Raw genomic sequence first — 20,231 nt, forward strand, 5'->3', positions numbered from 1 at the left:
ACAAACACCTTAAGGGGAACAGCCTCGGTGTGATTGCCACAGTCTGATTTTCACTAGAAACTCAAGCATAAATAGTAATTTCTGTTGTCCCAGCAATCGGCGTGCAGGAAGGGGCTGAAACAAGAGAGCAGACGGGAGAAAGGCGGGCTGCTGTCAGAGGCCGCGATTCCTTGCGCTGCTCACCGGCCGGCAGCACTGAGCAGCAGCGCCGCCCCACGCCGCGGCCGGTGACGCTGTCCAGGGTGCTGAAACGACGTTCCTCCCGCCTGCGCGGTAGCGCCGCCTTGGATGGATGGAGCAGATAAGGACGTGGGTCACAGAAACAAGGAAAAAGATAAAATTCCTCGAAGGCATTGGCAAGGTGGTTACCTCATCATCGTTAGAAACTGAGAAACGTACCGGATATTAAACAGAGGAAGTTGTGTCCTCTGCCTGGAGGATCTCAATTCTTAATTTGGTGCATTGCTTAATGCTCAGATTTCAAATATTGCAGAATGATGGCATAACAACATTAAACAGGGCCAGACAATGTATTCCATGTGTTATATATACCGAGTAACATAAACTTCAGCCATGTTAGAGAAGTAGCTGTTAGAGTAGATAAATTAAGATGCTAAACATCCTTCCCAAATGTTTTACTCACCAACTACAAAACACGGTACTTGGCTCTCAAATGAAGTCCCAATTACTATCTTTGTTTTGAAACGGCTTTCTGATGGCTGAAACAGAGAAGGAGAAACTGAGGATTCAGCACTCTCCCACATTCTAATGGAATAACATTCATTGTTTTCCATTGCAGCTCATCTTTCCCTGTGTGATAAATAGATACTGTTTGACATTTTACTGGGATTCTGTGAAACTGAACTCTTTCTGAAGTGCAGAGCGTTACTTGTCCTGGTTGGAATAAGGTTATTTGGAATCATTCATACAATAGAAGCTTGTTGAAATATGTTATGTGGTCTTACAAAAGAAAAAAATAAGCGGGGAGGGGGTCCACCGTCTAAAAATATTTTTTTTTTTCCTATGGAAATTTTTGTGACAGGCAATTCAATATGAAAAAAAAATCAATTGCTTACAGCTGATTTGATTCTAGGAGCAGTGAGCTGCTGTATGCTGGAATTAACCTCTGGCAGAATACTTCTATTCTACAGATATAGGAGTCCCAGTGCACATGCATGTAACACATCAATCCTAGTTTCCATGCGCTATGGGTATTTCAGACTCTCCATTTTTAGTTGAGAACATGATCTTGTAAAAAAGAAAGAAAGAAAGAAAGAAAGCTATGTTCTTGTCAGCCTCTCTGAATTTTAGGCATTTGACATTATTTTTTAGTGTTGATTGCATTTTCAGTAGCATCACAGATGACCTAATTCAAATAATGTTGGCTGAACTGCCTCCTACAATGCTCTGACCCAAAGGCAGTTCTTCTCTGGGAGGAAGGGAGTTTCTAACTCCCATCACTCAAATGTCTATGAGCTGTCACTGCTACACCTGAAAAATAATGGAATAGTTAATTATCATTAACTAGAAGTTAATTATCATTATGCATAAGGCTCATAGGCAGTGATTATACATGTCCAAAATAAATTTAAGAGAATCACAAAAGATACTGCTGCTAGACAGAGTTGTTTAATTTTCATGTATAAGTGCAAATTAAGAACATAGAATAAAACACTGAAGTGCCAGTATTTATCTCTATTAGTTGCTGTTCAGGCATCTCCAAAATGATTTGAATTGCTGTGGGTTCCCAAATGCACTGCATAACTTCACTGTAGCTTTTGGACCTCTACTGGAGTTAGTTTTGTACTCCAAAAGCACTGGTATTTCTACATGATGACAGAGTCACTGCCTGGTTTTTCAGATAGACTCCCAGGACATGAACGCTTAGTTTAGTTTTTAACACAAGTGCACTCACATCACTGATCAAGGGAGACTTTCTGACCCACTCAGTAGGTAGTTGATGTTCATAGCTCTTTCAGACCTGCCTTTTCATCCAGTAAATGAAAGGAGGGCACTCTGCTGGGACTATAACTCATTGTTGAGACCTGGGAGCCCTATTTTTGCTGTTGCTGATTTTACTGCTTCTGGCCAGATTTGTACATTTACACTGCACAGCAGGCAGGTACAACTTCAACTGAGGCTGGCCTCAGTAATGAAATAAAATAATATAGATAAGATCCATTCCTTGAGTCAGAAGAAGCTGATTCGCCATGGAAAGATCCTGTTGAGACTGTGCTTTAGGGGTGGAACAATCCCATGTACCAAACTAGTAGCAGAGCTGGAGACCTGCTTTCCTAAGACAGCCATATGCTCATGCCTCTTTCCAACAGCTGTCATGTAAGAAGCAAAACAGTTGGAGGCAGCAGCCTTGAGATGGCCAAACTAAGAGCAACCTTCCCATTCCTGGTGTCACAGCAGCACCCTGTGAGCTGGCAGAATGCAAGGAGAGGGCTTACTAAATGGGCTGGTGCCTGTACAGACCCCTGCTCCCAGAGTTCTATTCCCACTCCTTTTTGGTCCCAAAGGTAGAGGGAGGAACACTCATATCTTCCACAAAATGTCTGTCTGCCTAAAGTATGCAGCAGAGGGTGAAAGGAAGAGAAACTGAAGGGTCAGTGGGCCAGACACATGGAAACCAAAGAGAAGTGTTTATGCACTGGCTTATTTTAAACTAATAAACCAATGTGAATGGAAAACTGGGAGAAAGTGAAGAGGCAGATGATGGATGGATTATCACAACTGCCTAAAGAAATATGTGAGACTAACCAGAACCAAATCAGCATCCTGGGCACCATCAGAAGAGGGGTGGCCAGCAGGGACAGGGAGGTGATTGTTGCTCTCTACTCTTCCCTCATGAAGCCCCATCTGGAGTGCTGTGTCCAGGTCTGGGGCCCCCAGTACAAGAAAGACGGAGAGTTGTCCTAATTTATAGCATGTTACACAACCACGCTCTGCTGCCCACTGGTTTGGTATTTCACAATCATCTGTGTGTGCCATCTTTGTGGTTACCCTTGCAACTGGGGAAAGGAGTCCATGGGCACACAGCTGTATCCCATTCTCCAGCTCCTTTTGTTTCACTCTGCGCTGCAGAGCCGGCAGCTGTGCTCGTAGGTGCTAACCCAATGCTCTCCTGTCTTGCTCACCCTTGTTTCACACCAGAAGCATATTGGGGCACAGAACTCCTTTAGCCACAGGGTTTTACAGTCTTTTAGTACAGTAGAGCACAAGTCTAAAAACACAGCACCACAGAAAATAAATCCTCTGCCATTCCCCATGGTTCATTATGAACTAAGCTGCTGTACCCAGTTCTTGCTCAGAGGCTTTATAGCTAAATCTCCTTTTCTAATTATAGCTCTATATAGAGAAGAACAGTTTCCTTTACTAGAATAAGTAATGACCTGATTTCTCTGCATGCTGTTCACAGGGGAACGTACAAAGCTAATTCTACTATATTTCTACATGATCATGTTGGAAGACTCCTGTCTAATCTTTGGCAAGTCTCATAGAAAACCTGCACTGCTGCAAACCAAGGAAAACAATGAATAATTCATTTTCTTTTTCAGGATTGTTTTCTGCAAAAAATCTATTTTAATAATGCATGTGATTTTTAGTTGCACCACGCTATCAGCGCAAATGTACAGAGAAGAGACATTTTGTTTTTCTCAGCATAACCTGGAAAATTAGTGCAAAATTTCAGCTTATACTGGACAAAAATCCAGGTGAGGAATGAGAGGTGAAAGTTGAGCTGGTTGCAAGCTACAGAGACAGTAGGACAGTTATCTGGAAATTAAAGATCATGAGAGCCATTCTCAGAGAACTCTTCCTACAATGCTCAGATGGTGATATGTTGATCACATCAAGCACATCAAGAGCCAACTGTAGGGCAGAGAAAAGTATACATAGAGTTCCCATATATCCCCAAAGCATCTGACAAACAGATGAAGTTAGCACTGATAAAACTGCATGTGATTACAGTTACAGTCTGTAACTGACTCCTACCTCAGTCAGATCTGTCCAGGTGGCAAAGTTGCAGACTGAGGTTCCCTCTAGAGCTCACACTCCAATTGGCAGTGGGCAATACCCCTGTCATGGGATGACCCTGCACTGCTGAATGCACATGTGCACAGATCAAAACCTCAGGTAAATTATGACAAAAATGAACAGGTCAGCAAACAGCAAAGGATGCTAAAAGCTAACCAGAGTCCATGAAGGGCAGAAATAAGAAGGAACCGATGATACAACTGTATGAAGGAAACCTTCACTATACTCCCACCAATTCTTTGGCTCAGTAGTAGCAGACCTCGTTCATTAACCCAAGCATCAGCATTCTGTTCATGTACATTCTCCTGATCCATCTAAAAACACTTATTTCAACTAGAACTGTGCTGGCAATTCTCTATTTGAAGCAGAGAGCCTCAGCCAACACTGCCATGTAGAGAACACAGCGCAGGCCATAAAGCTACCATAAAGGTACAGAAGTTTGTAAGTATTACACTTCTATAAATGAAGATTAATTCCCTTTATACCACAGCAAATTTTCCAGACCAGCTTCAGGAGACAGACCGAAGAAACATTTCTCCAAGAATGAATGGACTTTCTCTGCTGCAATAAATAGTGTATAGAGATATACACAGCCACCAGCATTTGAACAAATACCTTTCAAATGAGATGGTAAGAACCCGGGCAAAAAGTCCTTCTTTCTCCAGAGGAAGAAAAAAGCTACAAGCCAAAGAGCTGAACGAAGGCAGGACAGCATGTGCTCTCCTCCCTGCTGTGACCATAAGCCTTGTGAGCAGCCCCTACCTGAAGTCACAGCCCAGCCCCAGGGGCTGGAGGAGCATAGAGCTTACTAACTACAAATCAGAGCCCACCTACCTTCTCCAAGGAGCCCTGGCAAGAAGGTAAACTCACATTAGGTAGGATAAGGCAAAAATCATGGGATAAACCATACACAGTGTGGTGTCACCAGTGATGCTATTTTCATCTTCCCACACAAAGCGAGACATGTTCTGCATAGTACTGGTATGTTATCTCATCTTGTTATTAAGTGAGTGAGCAGCTTAGAATTCACATCATTTTAAGCCATTTTGCTTGGTGCAAACCTGACTGCACTCCCGCAGTGCACAGGCAGGTAAGTCAGAAAGCTTTGGTCAGTGCACAGGCAGGTAAGTCAGAAAGCTTTGGTCAACACTGATGTAATTACAGCATGGCTCTGCCTTTTTAATGTGCTCATGCTGCATGACAAGGCCGATGCAAACAATTTGTCTGGTAAAACTGCCTAAGAAACTTGTTCAAATTACCCAGCATAAATTTTTCCTGTTCTAAATTAAACTCCCCAAATCTGTTCCCTGCAGTGAGTGCAAACACTGCGTGCTTTCTTGAAACAACATTGTAAACTTTCATTTCTTTACCATTTCTTCCAATTTTCTCTCTCAGCAAAAACAGCAATCAGTTCCTCACAGGTCACAATTCAGAGATGTACCAATGGTACAACAAATTATAACTTCTAAAATAAACATTTTGGTTTCCACTGTAGGTTTTAAGTTTCATCCTGGGGCACTGCCACACTGGCAGTCACAGGGGCACTCATAACCGCAGGTCTGACAAGGGCATGGAGAGCCAGGATGTCACAGCACACAGCTGATGTAAGAGTAGGCAGCAAAATGAGCTCCATAGCCACCAGCATGCAGGGGCTCAACGGGAGAAGGAACTTCACACATAGCTTCATTAAACCCATCTCCCTGCAAGACAGGAAAGAAATCACCCACAGCAGCTACATTATAGTGACACAATCTGACATGGGGCCAGATGACATTTGCTGATTTTATTTGAAGTTGACACTTTGGGACAATTTGGAAGGGCACAGCAATTGAGAAGATCACACCAGTGAGAAGGTGGCAGGGACCTTCACATCAGCTCCATTAACTCCCATGCAGAAGATTAAAAATAAACCAGTGCAGACTAATTAATGTGTTGCAGAAGGAAGAGGAGTACGAGAGCCAGGGAAGGAAAGAAGGTGAGAGGCTATTTGAAACAATGAAAACTGTTGAAAGAAAACATTAGAGGCTTCAAAAGTCATAAAAAAGTCATCAATATTTGATGCACTGTTATCATAGATTATTTACAAGTTCAACACATTTTTTATTTGTTATATTTTCATTCAAAATATGCAGCAGCTAATATCTTCAGTACTGTATTTCTGAAGTCATCAGAGAACACCAGTTATTGCAACACCTATAGAATTCTGTTGATCATCTCTGCAGAGAATGCAAATTCTTAGCTCTGCAGAGAAGTCCCAATTCCCACCTCACATTTGAGCTAAAAAATGGGAGCTTAAATACAAAGCTTATTTATTTCGTGATGCCTAACACCATAACTAGAAATGCTATAACAAACTGAATCCTTCACACCATAACTAGAAATGCTGTAACAAACCCGACCCAGGTAAATTTACATCACTCTTCAGACTAAGAAAATACCACAGAAAGGTTATGACCCTTCTATCCACTAGTCCATATCTGCAAAATAAAACCCATAGTGCTTCCATTTAGAATGACATATGATTTATTCATATAATTCACAAGTAGTTGGACACTACTGCAAGTTAATCTCCATATGCAAGTGATTTACACAAACATAATACTAAAATTGCTTGCTTATAAGGTAAAAAATACCATGGGTATGAAATGCCATGGTAGATGCTGTTCAATATACTACACATTCTTAGTGTCAGACACTTTCACTCATTTCTGATTTCAGAAAAAATGCAGCTTGCCATTTCTTGTTTTTTAAGTAGTCTGGGAAACTCAGGTGGGTTTTCTCTAAACCTTCGAGTCAATTAATTTTCCCAGTCCTTATGAACTGAATTGACAACCGAAGCTACAGTTTGAATAGTTCAAAAAAAAATATTGTTTTCTGCTCCTCTGAATTCACCGCACACAACGTAATCAAATCACATCACCTTCCAACATGTGACAAAGAATACCAAGCCCTGTACAGCCCAAAGGAACGTGCAGGAATTTAAACTGTGCTTCAGCACAGTGGTGTTGGTGCTGACAATCTGACAGTACTTTTTTTGGCCCCTACCAGTATCCAGTAGCTGTGAGTGATTGCACTTCTCCGGGAGTACATTAGCATCACCAGAACATTTGGTATTCATGCAGCTGTGGAGTCTGATTGTAATTCTGCATAAACTTCTTACTGAAACTTGTATCTAGTAAGCCTCATTAATTCTGCATTAAGCATATATGGCTGCATGGAGAAAATTTGACTTTAATGTGTTTGTCTACATCAGATTAAGTTACACATATTATCTCCTAGACGAGGTCCAAACATATATTTTGCTTGAAATGCCAGCAGTTATCTTAAAACATACCAAGAAGTTAAAAAGCTTTCACAATACAAGATCCAGCCACATATTCCACATATACAAAACACAGCTAGAGAAATACTATTCAATTTTTTGATGTTGAATTATGAGGAAAGTCTAAAAAAATAGAAAAACTCTGATACCCAGACATCAGTTCAGAATGTAACACTGCATAATGCCGCAATATGAGCACCCATTTAAAATGAGAAATCCCCCAAGAGAAGCATAAGGGGATCTAGAACTTGTGACAAAAATAGATGAATACTGCACCAAAAACATGCATACAATTGCCATGGTCATTCAGTATGCTAGTGACGGTCTGAACAGTGGTCTAACACAAGAGTGAAAGAGTGTTTCCAAATAAAATCACGTGAGTAACTACATATTGATTAAACTTTCTGATGCAGCAAAGTGAGGGCACAGAGCCATCTCGGGGTTCTGGAGCTGTTTCAAGATTCGCTTGTGAAATTTCTCTCTGACGCGGTTGAACTCCATTATATCCAGTGGATCCTCTTCAATCCAAAATTTGTGGAATTCATGCATTAAGTAGCCTACAAAAGAATAATTAAAAAAATATAAGAGAAATGCAGTATTTTAAATCACATGAAATTAAAAGAGAACTGGAAATTCATAATTACGATGTGCACAAAGAATTCTGATCATCAAGGTCTGGCACCTCACAGAACTATGCGGGGATAAGACTAAATCCACCTGTGAGACTGCTGCTACATAAGGCACGTACATGACTTATGGCTTGTGCAAGTAGAAGAACTGGCAGAGTTAGCTGCCATGGCACTGGCTCTGCACATGCTGCACACTTAATATAACAGCTGGAAATTCATTTCAGGAAAACATCTGATCATATGCTTAGCAAGGCTATTTGATGTAAGAATATTCCTCCTTAATTTCAGGAAGATTTTTTAGAAAGCTGACTTAGAAGCAAGCTCAAATTTGATGAATATTGGCAGAACTTCCAATAGTTAACAGAACTCATTAAGCATCTTGACATATGTATGATGATGAGCTGTTAACTTCATTCAACCATGTTAAATAACACAAAATAAAACATTAAACTAATGAGTAGGGGAAGATGATAATGATTACATTCTTGGTTCTATGATTATATGAGCCATCAAGGATATGTAAGCTCTCATTCCAATAAAGTGAAACATGCAGGTTATGCCTGTCCAGAAGTGATGTCATTTGTTGCACAAGAGGCTTAGTTGCTTTTATCCAGTTCTTTCCATTGCATTACAATCAGCCACAAACACACATACATATTTCTAACTTAAATTTCACTGTATGTTTGCAAAGTTTCTCATTATGAATTTGAGAAACTCCATTCAAAAGGCATCTTAAACTCGTAGAATCACAAAGTTGGAAAAAACCTCTAAGATCATCATCATAGTCCAACTGACAACTCATTACCACCATGCCCACATCTTTGGATCTATATATTTCAGCAGCCAGTGGCTGTTTCATTCCAAGAGATTATTCTTTCAAAGAAAAGCTCAGTTAAAGCCCCTTAAAAAAAAATCACTATATAAAATGTAAAACATTAAATCTTCATCTCCCAAACTCTCAATTTCCAAAAGGTACCTTCTGTACTTCAGCTGACCATGCTGCTGAGCTATACAGTTCTGTGCACTGCTTATACTTTACTGCCCAGATGCTTGTGTTTTATCCTACTTAATCCATGTGCATGGACTGCAGAAGGAGGAACTGCCACAAGCAGCTCTCCCTGTGGTGCTGCTGCGATGGAATGGCAATGCTGGTCCCTGCAGTGGACACACTGGTCCTGGGGATCAGACCTGGCCTGGCCTGGCCAGCAGATCAGTCCCACCTTCAGCCAAGACTTCGATACTAACAGCAAGACACACTGGTGGCAGTAAAAAAAGTTCTCTTATAGTAATTGAAGTGTCATGGGGAAGAAAACAAACAAACAAACAAATGCAAAAAAATTGAACACAGAACTATACGTGTGATCTGAAGATACAGGATTAAAACCAATCATATTAGATATATCCATTCACAAGGCTATGGGCAGGTTAGGGACTTGGTAAAAAGACAGAGTAACTATCCCAATGGAAAAAAAAAAAATCTGAAAGTGCACAAGTGGATATTTAGGTACTCATCTGTTCTTTATTTATCAAGCTGACCATCAACAAAGACAGACGTGTAACCACTAAACTGCCCAAGTTCCTACCAGCCAGTGTGCTTAGGACAGTAACCCAGAAACCATCACAAAAGAGTATCCCTGCTACAGTACCTGCCTATGTATGATTTTGGATGAGCAAGTCTTACTAAACAGGAACCTTGAATGCCTATATTATTTAATAAAAGATGCACAGTCACTAATATTTACTAGTTATCTAGTTAAACAATGAATATTATAGCAGGAAAACAAAACAAAATCTGCTATGAAGTCAACTTGCAAAGCTGCCTGTTTTTTTTTTAATTTTGGTTGCTGCTTTCCATTGCTTTTTTCCTGAATAAATAGGGAAATCAGTGCATCTTGTCTTCTCGATATCAGTTACTTGATTACACTTTGAAAAACAGAATGTGGTGCTTGCTGTTGCAGCCTTCTGGCAAAGATGCACAATAGGTCTGTGCTATAAAAGGAATGCTTGAATACAAGGGAGAAGGCTGGAAAAACAATCCTAAGGATGGACAAATCTACTGAAGGGTGCAGGGAAACATTTGTATGTAAATGAAGATATCTAAGATGGATTTATGGGGAAAGTATCTTTAGAAGCTCTTTAAAAGCTTGAGTTCTTTTTTCTTATTATATTTAAAATCAGTTTAAGCATGTAGGAAGGTCACCAGTTCAAGCACTTTGTTTATTATTATTATTTTTTTGCACTTTGTTCTACTCCCTGGTTCGGTGGTGGCACGTGTTGCAACTGAGTACTGCATCACAAAGACAGGACAGCAAGACCAGTATGACAATACCTGTAAATAAATCTGTGTCAGCTATCTGCTATCTGCAAGGGTAGATAAAATAACAGTAATAGGAACACAGATCAAGGAGCTGTCCCATCTCCCACTTACAGAAGGTCTGCTGAAAGTGAGTGAGTGTCGGTGCCTCTGGAGCAACGTTGTAGAAATGGGTCTTCAGAGCTCCGCTCACAAGCAGGTTATACGCAAGGTCTGTTATGTTGATGCCCACAATAGCAAACGAGTAGCTGTAAAAATAACCAAGCATTTGTTGAGAGCTTGTTTTCTTTCCACAGGCTGTAAGAAACTCTGACACTGACTCTGCAGATGGTGTGATACTGAAGTGTATTAATTCTCTACCTCATCAGTTTCCAGCTGAGGTGAAAAACTGGAAAAAACATTTATCCTATCTATTTTGTGCCCTCTAATGGCAGTGTTTCCTTAGTGAAACATACAGTCACAGTGAAAACAGGAGTTTCACCACTGTGCCAGTATTTTCAGTGGAGCAGCACATGTTAATTCCCATGGAATAAATAGACAACCCAGGAGTCCCTGATCTTGTTTCTGACATGAGGTAAGCACTCCACATGGTGGCTGTGCCTGCAAGGTGACCTAATGTTCACTATTTTAACCTCTTGGCCCAACTGGAAACGCCATCAGGGGTTAGACAACTGGTTCTATAATGATACTCATAAGGCTAAAAAGCCCATGAGAGAAACCCAGCTGAATCATTCCCATTTCTTCCAAACAGAGAACTAGATACACAGGCAAAATCCTAAATCAGGGCATGCTGGGAAGAGAATTAAAATATCTGACCTATGAAGCAAAACTCTGTCCTGCTAAGAGATCAGCAAGAAAAGTATATTTACAAATTAGCAGGGTTTTTTTTTCATTTGTAAACCTTCTGTCTAAAGAACTCAATATTTCTGGCAATGACCATTTCCCAAAGAAAGAAAACAAAGGAAACTTATTTAGTTTTGTATGTTCCAGGAGTAAAAAAAGTAAATCTGTAAGTTAGTTGCAATGTAAGGCCTAATGGGAAATTCCACAGAACAGTGAAATGCAGGCATTAAAATAAGGTATTATAGATTCTCCGATACACTCATTATTATACTTTCTTGAAAGCAGATTAGAGCCTGTCTCTGACAGAGAGGAGAGAGACGTGATCATATTATGTTCTAAGAAGAATTAAACAGACATTTATATCTGCACTATTCATAGCACGCAGAAAAAGCTTTCTCTTTGCAACAAGATTTTGCCCACGCCGAAGTCATACTTCAAAGTAGGTTTATCCAGCAATCTTTGATCAAAATCAAGATGTGGTTAAGACAATGCATATTAGCATGTGTGCTAGAAATTCCTTAAGAAAATAGCCCAGACAACTCCCTGTTTCTTTCAAATACACAGCATCAGTGTTAACAGTTTAAAGTTGCCACAGACACAGAAGACTTACAAACTTACCCAATTGCCTTATCAAACTTTTTCTTCTCCCATTCAACTTTGCTGAACTGGCTGGAAAAAAAATCAAACAAAATTTTATTTGATATTACCAGGAAGTGCTAGTAGACAAATATTTCTTTTCCATTTATTTGCTATTGTAAAATTAAACAAACACAGACTGTTTTTTACTCCTGTAGATACTGCTAATTTAACTCCGTTTCTGACTGAATGGATTGGGTACAGGGAGACATTGAAATGGGTAGCTTGCTTTATGGCATCACTGATATCTTTTGTCATCATTACAAAATATGTGACACCAACACCTCTCTTAGTAAAAGCCAATTATTTTCTATACTGACCACAGAGAAGACCCACATCAATTAAGTCTGAGCTATGCAAAAGTAAAAAGAATAGAAGAAAATGAGTTGACTTTAGCTTTACATATTCTCAAAGATGCACATGAAGATCATTACAGGAGAAGTGATCCACTTGAAGGCAAACAAAAACTTTATTGGAAGAATATTTCTCATGTCTGTCCAAGCTGGAAGCCACACAACAGCCAAGTGCAAGGGACTGTGTTTCTTGTTATTTAATGCAATAGATAGGGAACCACTTTTAATTAAATTTATTTTAAACAAAGCTATATGATGCAGTTACCAAGAACTGACTTTTTACTGACCAGGCTTTTCCTGTGTCTATATAATAAGTTGAGCAGAAACCAGCACATTTATCACAGCTACAAGCAGGCAAGGGACTGACCCTCACCAGCAGATTAAGATTTAGAGTCTAGGGAGTCTAGGCATAGTAAAGTAACACAGATCTTCCAGGCTTTAGACTGCACATTGTAGATAACTGTGTGAAAGTGCCATTCTTGGACTATACTTGAACTACAGTAAGTTTATATTACACTAAAATCAATGCCCCAGATTTCACTCAAATGTAGTGCTAAAGAGATATTTCCTTTAAGTATTAAAGATTCAGAGGGGTTCACACCTATCCTGATCTGTTACCAAGTGATATAAGTTGGAACAAAACTTTGCATCCTAAATGGCTTGGTGCATAAGTACACACCAATGCATACTTATTCTCAACAAATGTAGCCATTTTTGTAGGTTGTGGCATAACATCAATAAAAAACCCCAAGCAAACGTTTAACAAAGGCAGCACACTTAGGAGGTGCACAAGCAGTGCAGTTCAACAAAAATAGGAACTACATTGATCATTATCACGTCAGAAATCAGCACTGCTGCTAAGCAACCACACCAGGAGAACACCACAGGCACCATGAGCTGCATCCATCTTCTAGTGAATGCTCTTTCAAGGGATAAGAACTGCACATGCTCACACAGCACTGCAAGCCTTGGCAATCACACATGTAAATGAAGAACACAGGATTTCCAGCCCAGCACTGAACACTCATCACTTGTGCAGCATTGCTCTATTTCCAATGTAAGTCTTATGTTTAATTAAACAAAGTTTTGGCTATTTTCTATGATGCTGTTTAAGCATCATGGCAATCCCTGTCCATCAGCACACATTAACAAAGCATCCATGCACAGCACAATACATAAAGGGCAGACCAAATCTGGGGGGTGCTTATAGTGAGAGAGTGAATGCCAATATATAAAAAGACGGCCCAGACAAACCGAATGTGAGGGTTTAAATCAAAGCTCAGAGTCTATTGTGCTTTTATTCCATCTGACCCTACAAGTGCTTTTTGTCACAGAATTACCATTAGGGACTTCACTACAAAATACTGAGTTAAAAAGTTTTACAAGATTCACATGTGCACATGCTATACGGGTATCTATCACTACTGGTTACAGGTAGAAGGAAAAAAAATATTCTGAGACAACTGATTTCTGTTGCACTGGCTAAGAAGCATCAATTCCCCTAGTCCTGATGGAATGATCTTACTCACAGTGCAAACTTTTTGTCATCTGAAGGCACCTGATCTTTCAGAAGTCAAAACATTAAACTAGGCAGCTTAGAGCAATCACTACCTAAGGTAGTCAAAGTATGTGAATATAAGTAAGAGGAGAATGTAATGAGTTATTTCAGCTGTGTTAGCAAACTCTTGGCATAGACTACTTTTGATTACCAAGTCAGTCACAGCTGGCATGAGCATATTTGGACTGCCTACAATTTCCTACCCCCCTTAAAATTCACCTAAAATTTGTTGGTTAAATTTGGTACTAAATATGTCTAAAACAGAGTTCTCCAGCTATATCAAGGAAGGCTGGTTTCATTCTTTATATATTAGCATGCTCAGAGGGTCCCAGAGTTGCACAGTCATATAAATGAGTTAGCACCGTGGCATTTGGAGAAAGGGAATGGGATTCTCTTGGTTTTGTAAGAAAGGTTTTCAGTTTATAAACACAGCAGCGCAGTATGGTTTGATCTTATTTACATGTAGTCTCATAAAACTAAGAGAAAAGAAAAAAAAAAATACCTTATTTCCTTCTTAGTGACTTCCCTTCATTATGAAAAGACAAAACAAAACAAAGCAAAAACAAAAACAACAAAGGTAAATAAAAATATAAAACCACTTGAAATTAGAAATTAAGTGAAAACATTTAACAGTAGGTTTCACTATTTTGAAGATTTCAGTATACAAGCGTGCCTCTTGAATTTGATCAGCTTTCAGGATCAGCACTTGAAAACAGATAGCACATGCCAATACCCCACCAAGGGAACACACAGCACCCTTCCCAGGCCAATAGCCAGCACAATATTCTCTCAAGTTACTCTTTGCTTGCCTCATGCATTACCTGTATTTAGGATGAAGAGAATCAGAAAGAACTTGTTGGGCTACCTCAGTGTCCCATTCAGCAAAATACCTGCGGATGTATATGATTAGGGTAAATTGTAAACAAAGACAGCAAAAGAAATCTTAGGAATCTAGCTATCCACACTCACCAGCCCCAGCTCTTTTAAGTGTCACTACATGCAGTATATATACAGTAGCATCTAACAACTGGAATTCATTAAACTCAGATCCACAAAAAGAAAGATAAAAGCAGGCTCAAATGACAAGTGCAATTCCACGAACTGCTGGTGAGCATGGGTTAGCAGACTCCTCTTTCTGCCTGCCCTACATAAGATCTGTTGCTTACTGCTAGCATACATTGGCTGCTGAGCTCAAGATAAAGCAGATCAGACTTCTTGATCTGGTAGATTCATTAAGAGAGGTAAAAGTCATCACAGGAGTCTATGAAATTAAATACGTGGAAGGATTCCTGTCCAGTGGGAGCTCAAATCCAGATTCAAGAGTTCATATCCTTCACTTATCTTGGACAGAGAATGACACAACAAGTTGGTGATTTTTTCTGTATTTTGTTATGTAAAAGCAGGAAGTATTTTTTTCCCTCTCATAGGGAGGGGTAAAACATTTGCTAAAATTATGTAACTACTTGCAGTAGATACACTGGCTGAAGGAAATAACAGAACCTGATTGATTCCTAAATTGCCAGCCCCAGATGTTAGCAAACAGCTGGCCTGCGCAAGGCAGAAGGAAATAGTTGTGTGAATTTGTTGCTTGATTTTGGGTACAGAAAGAAATTGTACAAGTAGTGCAACTACAGTAGTCTGCCATCAGTGGCTGCATTTCAAGTGTTTTACCTAAGAATTCAGCATGGAATTCCAAAATAAGAAAGCTGAGCAGTAACGTAACCCTCTTATCCACCCACTTCCAGGTCATTTTGCCTACAGAGATGTAGATATTGTTAAAAACATACTTTACAGTTACTCTCTTGTGGGAAGAGAGTGTTAAGTTACTGTTTCACAGAGAAACTAAAAAGGGTTTAAAAAATATATATATAAGTCTTAGCAAATGGTGTAACCTTGTTGAATGAGGAATACTGTAAGAAATGAGAGCCATTCAAGAAGAGAAACCTCTCTCCCTAAAAACTGAGACAGAAAATATTCTTTCAAGTTTTTGATATGGAATCCCTAATGCTTTTAGAAGTTATTTCTTTGGACTTGCTAAAAAGTCAGCACATAATGCTGCTTGTCACAGCTTCTGACACACAAATATATCTATAAGGAGCATACTTACACCAAGTTATATAAGCCCAGGAGACCCATCCCTCTAAAGTCTGTTTTAGGATCATCACCTTGGAAACCAATTTCACACCACTGCTTCGAAATCCGAGCTTTCAGTGGTGAATTGGGCTTCAAGCACTTCCATAACTAGAAAGATCACAGGTAGAATATAATTACACCTCCACATATCAGCATGACTTCTTATGCTCTTAAAAGCAAGGTAAGTTTCACATAATTGTACTGCCATTCCAGCAACCAGACCATAAGAACAAATGAAATTTCTGGATATGAGGAGAGCCAGGGGAAAAAAGATAAATAAACAAAATCTCCAAAATCTCAAATATCGTGGCTGTTTGAGCCCTACAAAGACCTTCTGACCTGAACATCTCACGCAAGGGCTCGCTTTGTGCTTTGTGCTTCAAACTAGAGCCTGTCTCCCTAAGCACCGAGATGGGAATGGGCTGGAACTTGGCTGTAAATCATTGGCAGAGAGGCAAGCAATCAGCCCTCTGATCCCTGAGGCTCTGCAGCAATCTTATCCCCAGTGTGTTTTGCAAGTCTCCAGAAGGGTTATAAATCGAGAGTGCTGACTTGGCTACCACAGCGTTAAAGAGCAGATCAGAAAACATAAAAACAAAAATCCATATAGGAATAGCACGTTCCACCTTCATATTTAACTGAGGGGTGAATCATTCATTGATCTCACATAAAGATTAAATTATAAAAAAGCAAAAAATGATTTAAGAAGTCAGATCCTCAGCTGGAAAAAAAAAACACTTAGCTCCAGCACTTAAATATCATGTTGCTAGGCATCTAAAAGCAGACTAAATAGACCTGCCTGACAAATGCATAACTTTCTGCAGATCTTATGTGCTGTATCACAAATCCATGCTTTCTGAAGTGCGTTGAGAAATAAGTGCTCTCCATAAACCATAGCTGGTGAGTAGGGCCTCAAGACACAGTCAGATGAAGCCTCTCCAAGAAAAACAGCAGTATGCACATTTCCAGATAATCCACTCTGAATCTGTATTAATTTTAGCAATTCAAACTGAATTTTAAATTAAATACCTTTAGAAGGTTAAAACTTCCAATGATTTTAGTTTGCAATGATTATCTAAAGCATCATGTGTTGTTTAAATCATGTTTGACATCTTCCTTGTTCACTCCCTGACACTTCACTCACTGACACTAAATGTAGTATTATTTATTAGTTCAATCACATTAACTTAATTTTCCTCTCATTCATAAATTGCCCTCTTGGTAAGCATGAATAAATAATAGACATTAGGATCTCAAATTACCCATTGCAGAGATCACTCAGCATAATACCTAGAAGCAATGAAAACCAACTGGCTTATTCTTCCCCAGTGTGAGCTGAAAGCTCAATTACACCCTTGGACATATTTTTGTTTGACATGACAATTCACAATAGCAAAAAGCCTGCTCTGAAGAAGTGCTGTTGCACAGGTTACTCTGGAGATGTGGAGTTACTGGTACTTTTTCAACACCTAGAATTTTACAGCATAAGGTATACTGTTTAGCTTCCTTCCACCAAATGCTCAGGTTCCGTTAAGCTTTTATTCCACTTTTAATGCCATGTGACTAGACATTACAGCTGCTATTTTCATAGACATCTAAGAAACATGTCCCCAAAGACCAGGTGACTAGGAAAAAAGAACCAGATCCCAGTGCTCCTCACCTGTGATCCCCTCATACCCAATTCTTACTCTCCAAGCGGTGTAGATGCACAAGTTTAAGAATGCCTTCTTGGAACCAAAGTCCTTCACATTAGACCTTTAGCCAGGAACCTGGTATTATCAAAGACCAAGATTGTAGACTGGCACCAGGAACTCTAATCTCCCACACGTGAGCTTCCTCACTGATAAGTCTGTGTGGCCTTCAAATTGAAGTCCTCTGCAGCCCCAGAAAATTACACTTTTGATTGCACAGCAGCAGAAGTCTATCTGTCCTATTCTGCCTTTGTGGCTAAAATTGGTTCTAGATAGACTCCTTCCAGTCCAGACTTCCACCTCCCAGCAAGGAGCTAACCCTTAAAAATAGCTTTTCAGACACCTACAGGAATTCTGTGACCATTTGAGAAGTATGTAGGATGCCCAGTGGGATTTTCTGTAAGTATCTGGAAGCCCAAGTTCAGTACAGTGGCATTCCCAGAAGTTTTCACTATAACTTGTATAAGCCACTAGGTGACGAACTGTAGTATGAAAGACAATAGCATCACCACTTGTTGCTAAAAACAAAAATTTGAGTGGGAGCAGAACCAAAAACAACTTGTCTCAAGTTTCCAGTATTTTTGTTTAAATAACAAAACCATACTACCTTATCTTTTTTTTTAAACCTCTGAAAATTCTCTCCTCGGTTGCTTTACAATCTAAGAGGTCTATAGCTGTCTTCCTGCTTACAGTTTCAAGATCACCTTCCTCAAAACACATTTATTTTTATGCAATGTTTTCTTTCAACCATGAATTAAAACTCCACTGGGATAGCTTTAATAATTGTTCATGTATTATACTGAAGAATGGCCTATTTTCTATTTCTATTGGTAAATAGGAATTTACCAACACATTTAGTATCACCAATACACAAGTGTTATCTTTAAGAATTCAGGAAGCCAAGGAGAAGAAGTGTTTATTCTGGTTATAAGATGTAAAAATATCCTTCTCATCTTGAAGAAAGTTGTATGTAAGTAGGACATACTGCTGTTTTTCTAGAACTTACAGCACAGAGCTGTTATCTGCAGAAAGCACTGCATATTCATTACCTAGATATAATCCAGCCAACTGACATGTGTTCATCAACAAGGAATAAGCTGCTCGCTTGGAAGGTACCCGGACTATTTGTATGTGTTGGTGTTACACACAGAATGTGCTACACCCAGTATGCCTTGCAGACTGATCTTGAAGCAGGTACACAATGCAGGAAGAAGATAAAGCACTGAGAAGTTTATAGACCAGCCCTTTGGAGGTGGGATGAATAAAGGATGCTCTATCAATGTCTCTTAAGTACCTACCTTCAAAAGCATTTCCTCATGTTGCAGATTCTCTGAATCATACGGCTCTCGGCGCAGCTTTTCAACCTCTACAATCAGATTTCTGTACCCAACGATCTGCAGCAGGCAGGCCTGAAGAGATACTCCCAGCCTGAGGGTGGAAGGAGACACAATTCAGTTCACTCATGTCACAGCACTACAGCATACATACCTGTTTAAAGCATGTGTAATATTACATCAACAAATTAATAATCCAATGTTTTAATTACTGCGGGAGATTTGCAAGAGATGAATATTACATTAAACAAGGTTTTATGAAATGCATAGTCTTATTTTGCACACTGCTTTGATTTAAAAAATGACTGACTGAAATGGTGAATTTTCACGTACAGAAGTCTCATAACAATACACAGCAGCTTTCAACATCTGTTATAAGCACATCACTGAATCTTTCCCCTTGTTCAAATGGCAGCTTCCCAAACAATGCCCTGAGACCAGGGAAGTGAATTTAAAAAGGACAGGGGGAAACTCAGCAAAAAGCTAAAAATAAGCATTTTATTTCCACGTCACAAGAGCCCACATAAAAAAGCTAAAAACCTGAAGTAACACAGTTGAAAGATCTGCCTATAGGCAGATGTTTTTTTCCTTTCTGTCTCTTGTTAAGAGTCACATTAATGGCTCTTTTTTTCTATTTTTGTAATGTTCATCAACTTGATGCATCATAAAAACTAAAAAAAGAAAGAAAGAAGCCAACATGACTCCTAAGGCTTTAAATTACAATTTACCTAGTTTTAGGTTAAAGTTTTACTGTAAAATGCAAGTTACACGGTATAACACAGCCATGGTTATAAGAATATTTGATCATGCACAGGAATAAGGTTTTTTTTTTTTTAGTTGAACTGGGCTGCACTAATGGTAGATATGTATTAAGCTGTACAGGTTCTTCATTTGTCCTGTTTGGTGCACTGAAACATTTTGTTTATTCCTTAATACTATCAAGAGTTTTGAGCAGAAGGATTTTCACTGCTTATCTTTTGAGATTAATACACAGAATAAGGGATGTCATCATTAGGCCATTTCTCCTGCTGCAACTGCATGCTGTTTGTGCCTGTAACCCTTTTGGAATAATCTAAGCAGCATTTCCCCCGTTTGATGTTTGGTTTTCATATGCTTCACTTGCTATTCCCTACCATTTTGTAGAAAGGCTGCATTTCAAAGGAAGATAAAAAGCCTGATAGAATTGCCAGAGTGCATCGCTAAGCCACAGCCACTGTGTTTTTAACTACAAAATAACCAAACAGCAGGCACTGCCACCTGGTTACTCAGCTAACTTGCTCCCACCATGAAATATATATCCTTATTTCAAAGGTATTGGTAAACGGGACCACCTTCTTCTCAGATCACAGCCACCCATGGCCTGCAAAACAGCTTAGT

At 39.4% G+C, this 20,231-nt stretch overlaps 1 protein-coding gene across 2 annotated transcripts in view; it reads right to left on the reverse strand.

Moving 5' to 3' along the window:
* Positions 1-5,883: 5,883 nt before the first annotated feature.
* ELMOD1 (ELMO domain containing 1) overlaps positions 5,884-20,231 on the reverse strand; it is a 44,357-nt gene continuing 30,009 nt past the window's right edge. The window contains exons 6-12 of one of the 2 annotated variants that reach the window (XM_042838923.1): positions 18,819-18,948; positions 15,804-15,937; positions 14,518-14,586; positions 14,199-14,222; positions 11,768-11,818; positions 10,421-10,554; positions 5,884-7,920 (exon numbers count right to left, since the gene is read on the reverse strand). In XM_042838923.1, the coding sequence (XP_042694857.1) occupies positions 7,748-7,920; positions 10,421-10,554; positions 11,768-11,818; positions 14,199-14,222; positions 14,518-14,586; positions 15,804-15,937; positions 18,819-18,948 (715 nt within the window). In that variant the 3' untranslated portion in view covers positions 5,884-7,747. The remainder of the gene's footprint in view (positions 7,921-10,420; positions 10,555-11,767; positions 11,819-14,198; positions 14,223-14,517; positions 14,587-15,803; positions 15,938-18,818; positions 18,949-20,231) is intronic. The other variant, XM_042838924.1, reaches the window with a different exon arrangement.

The sequence above is a fragment of the Centrocercus urophasianus genome, unplaced genomic scaffold, assembly GCF_019232065.1.
Source record: "Centrocercus urophasianus isolate 14NV4802_14NV808 unplaced genomic scaffold, USGS_Curo_1.0 seq_9, whole genome shotgun sequence".
NCBI lineage: Eukaryota > Metazoa > Chordata > Aves > Galliformes > Phasianidae > Centrocercus > Centrocercus urophasianus.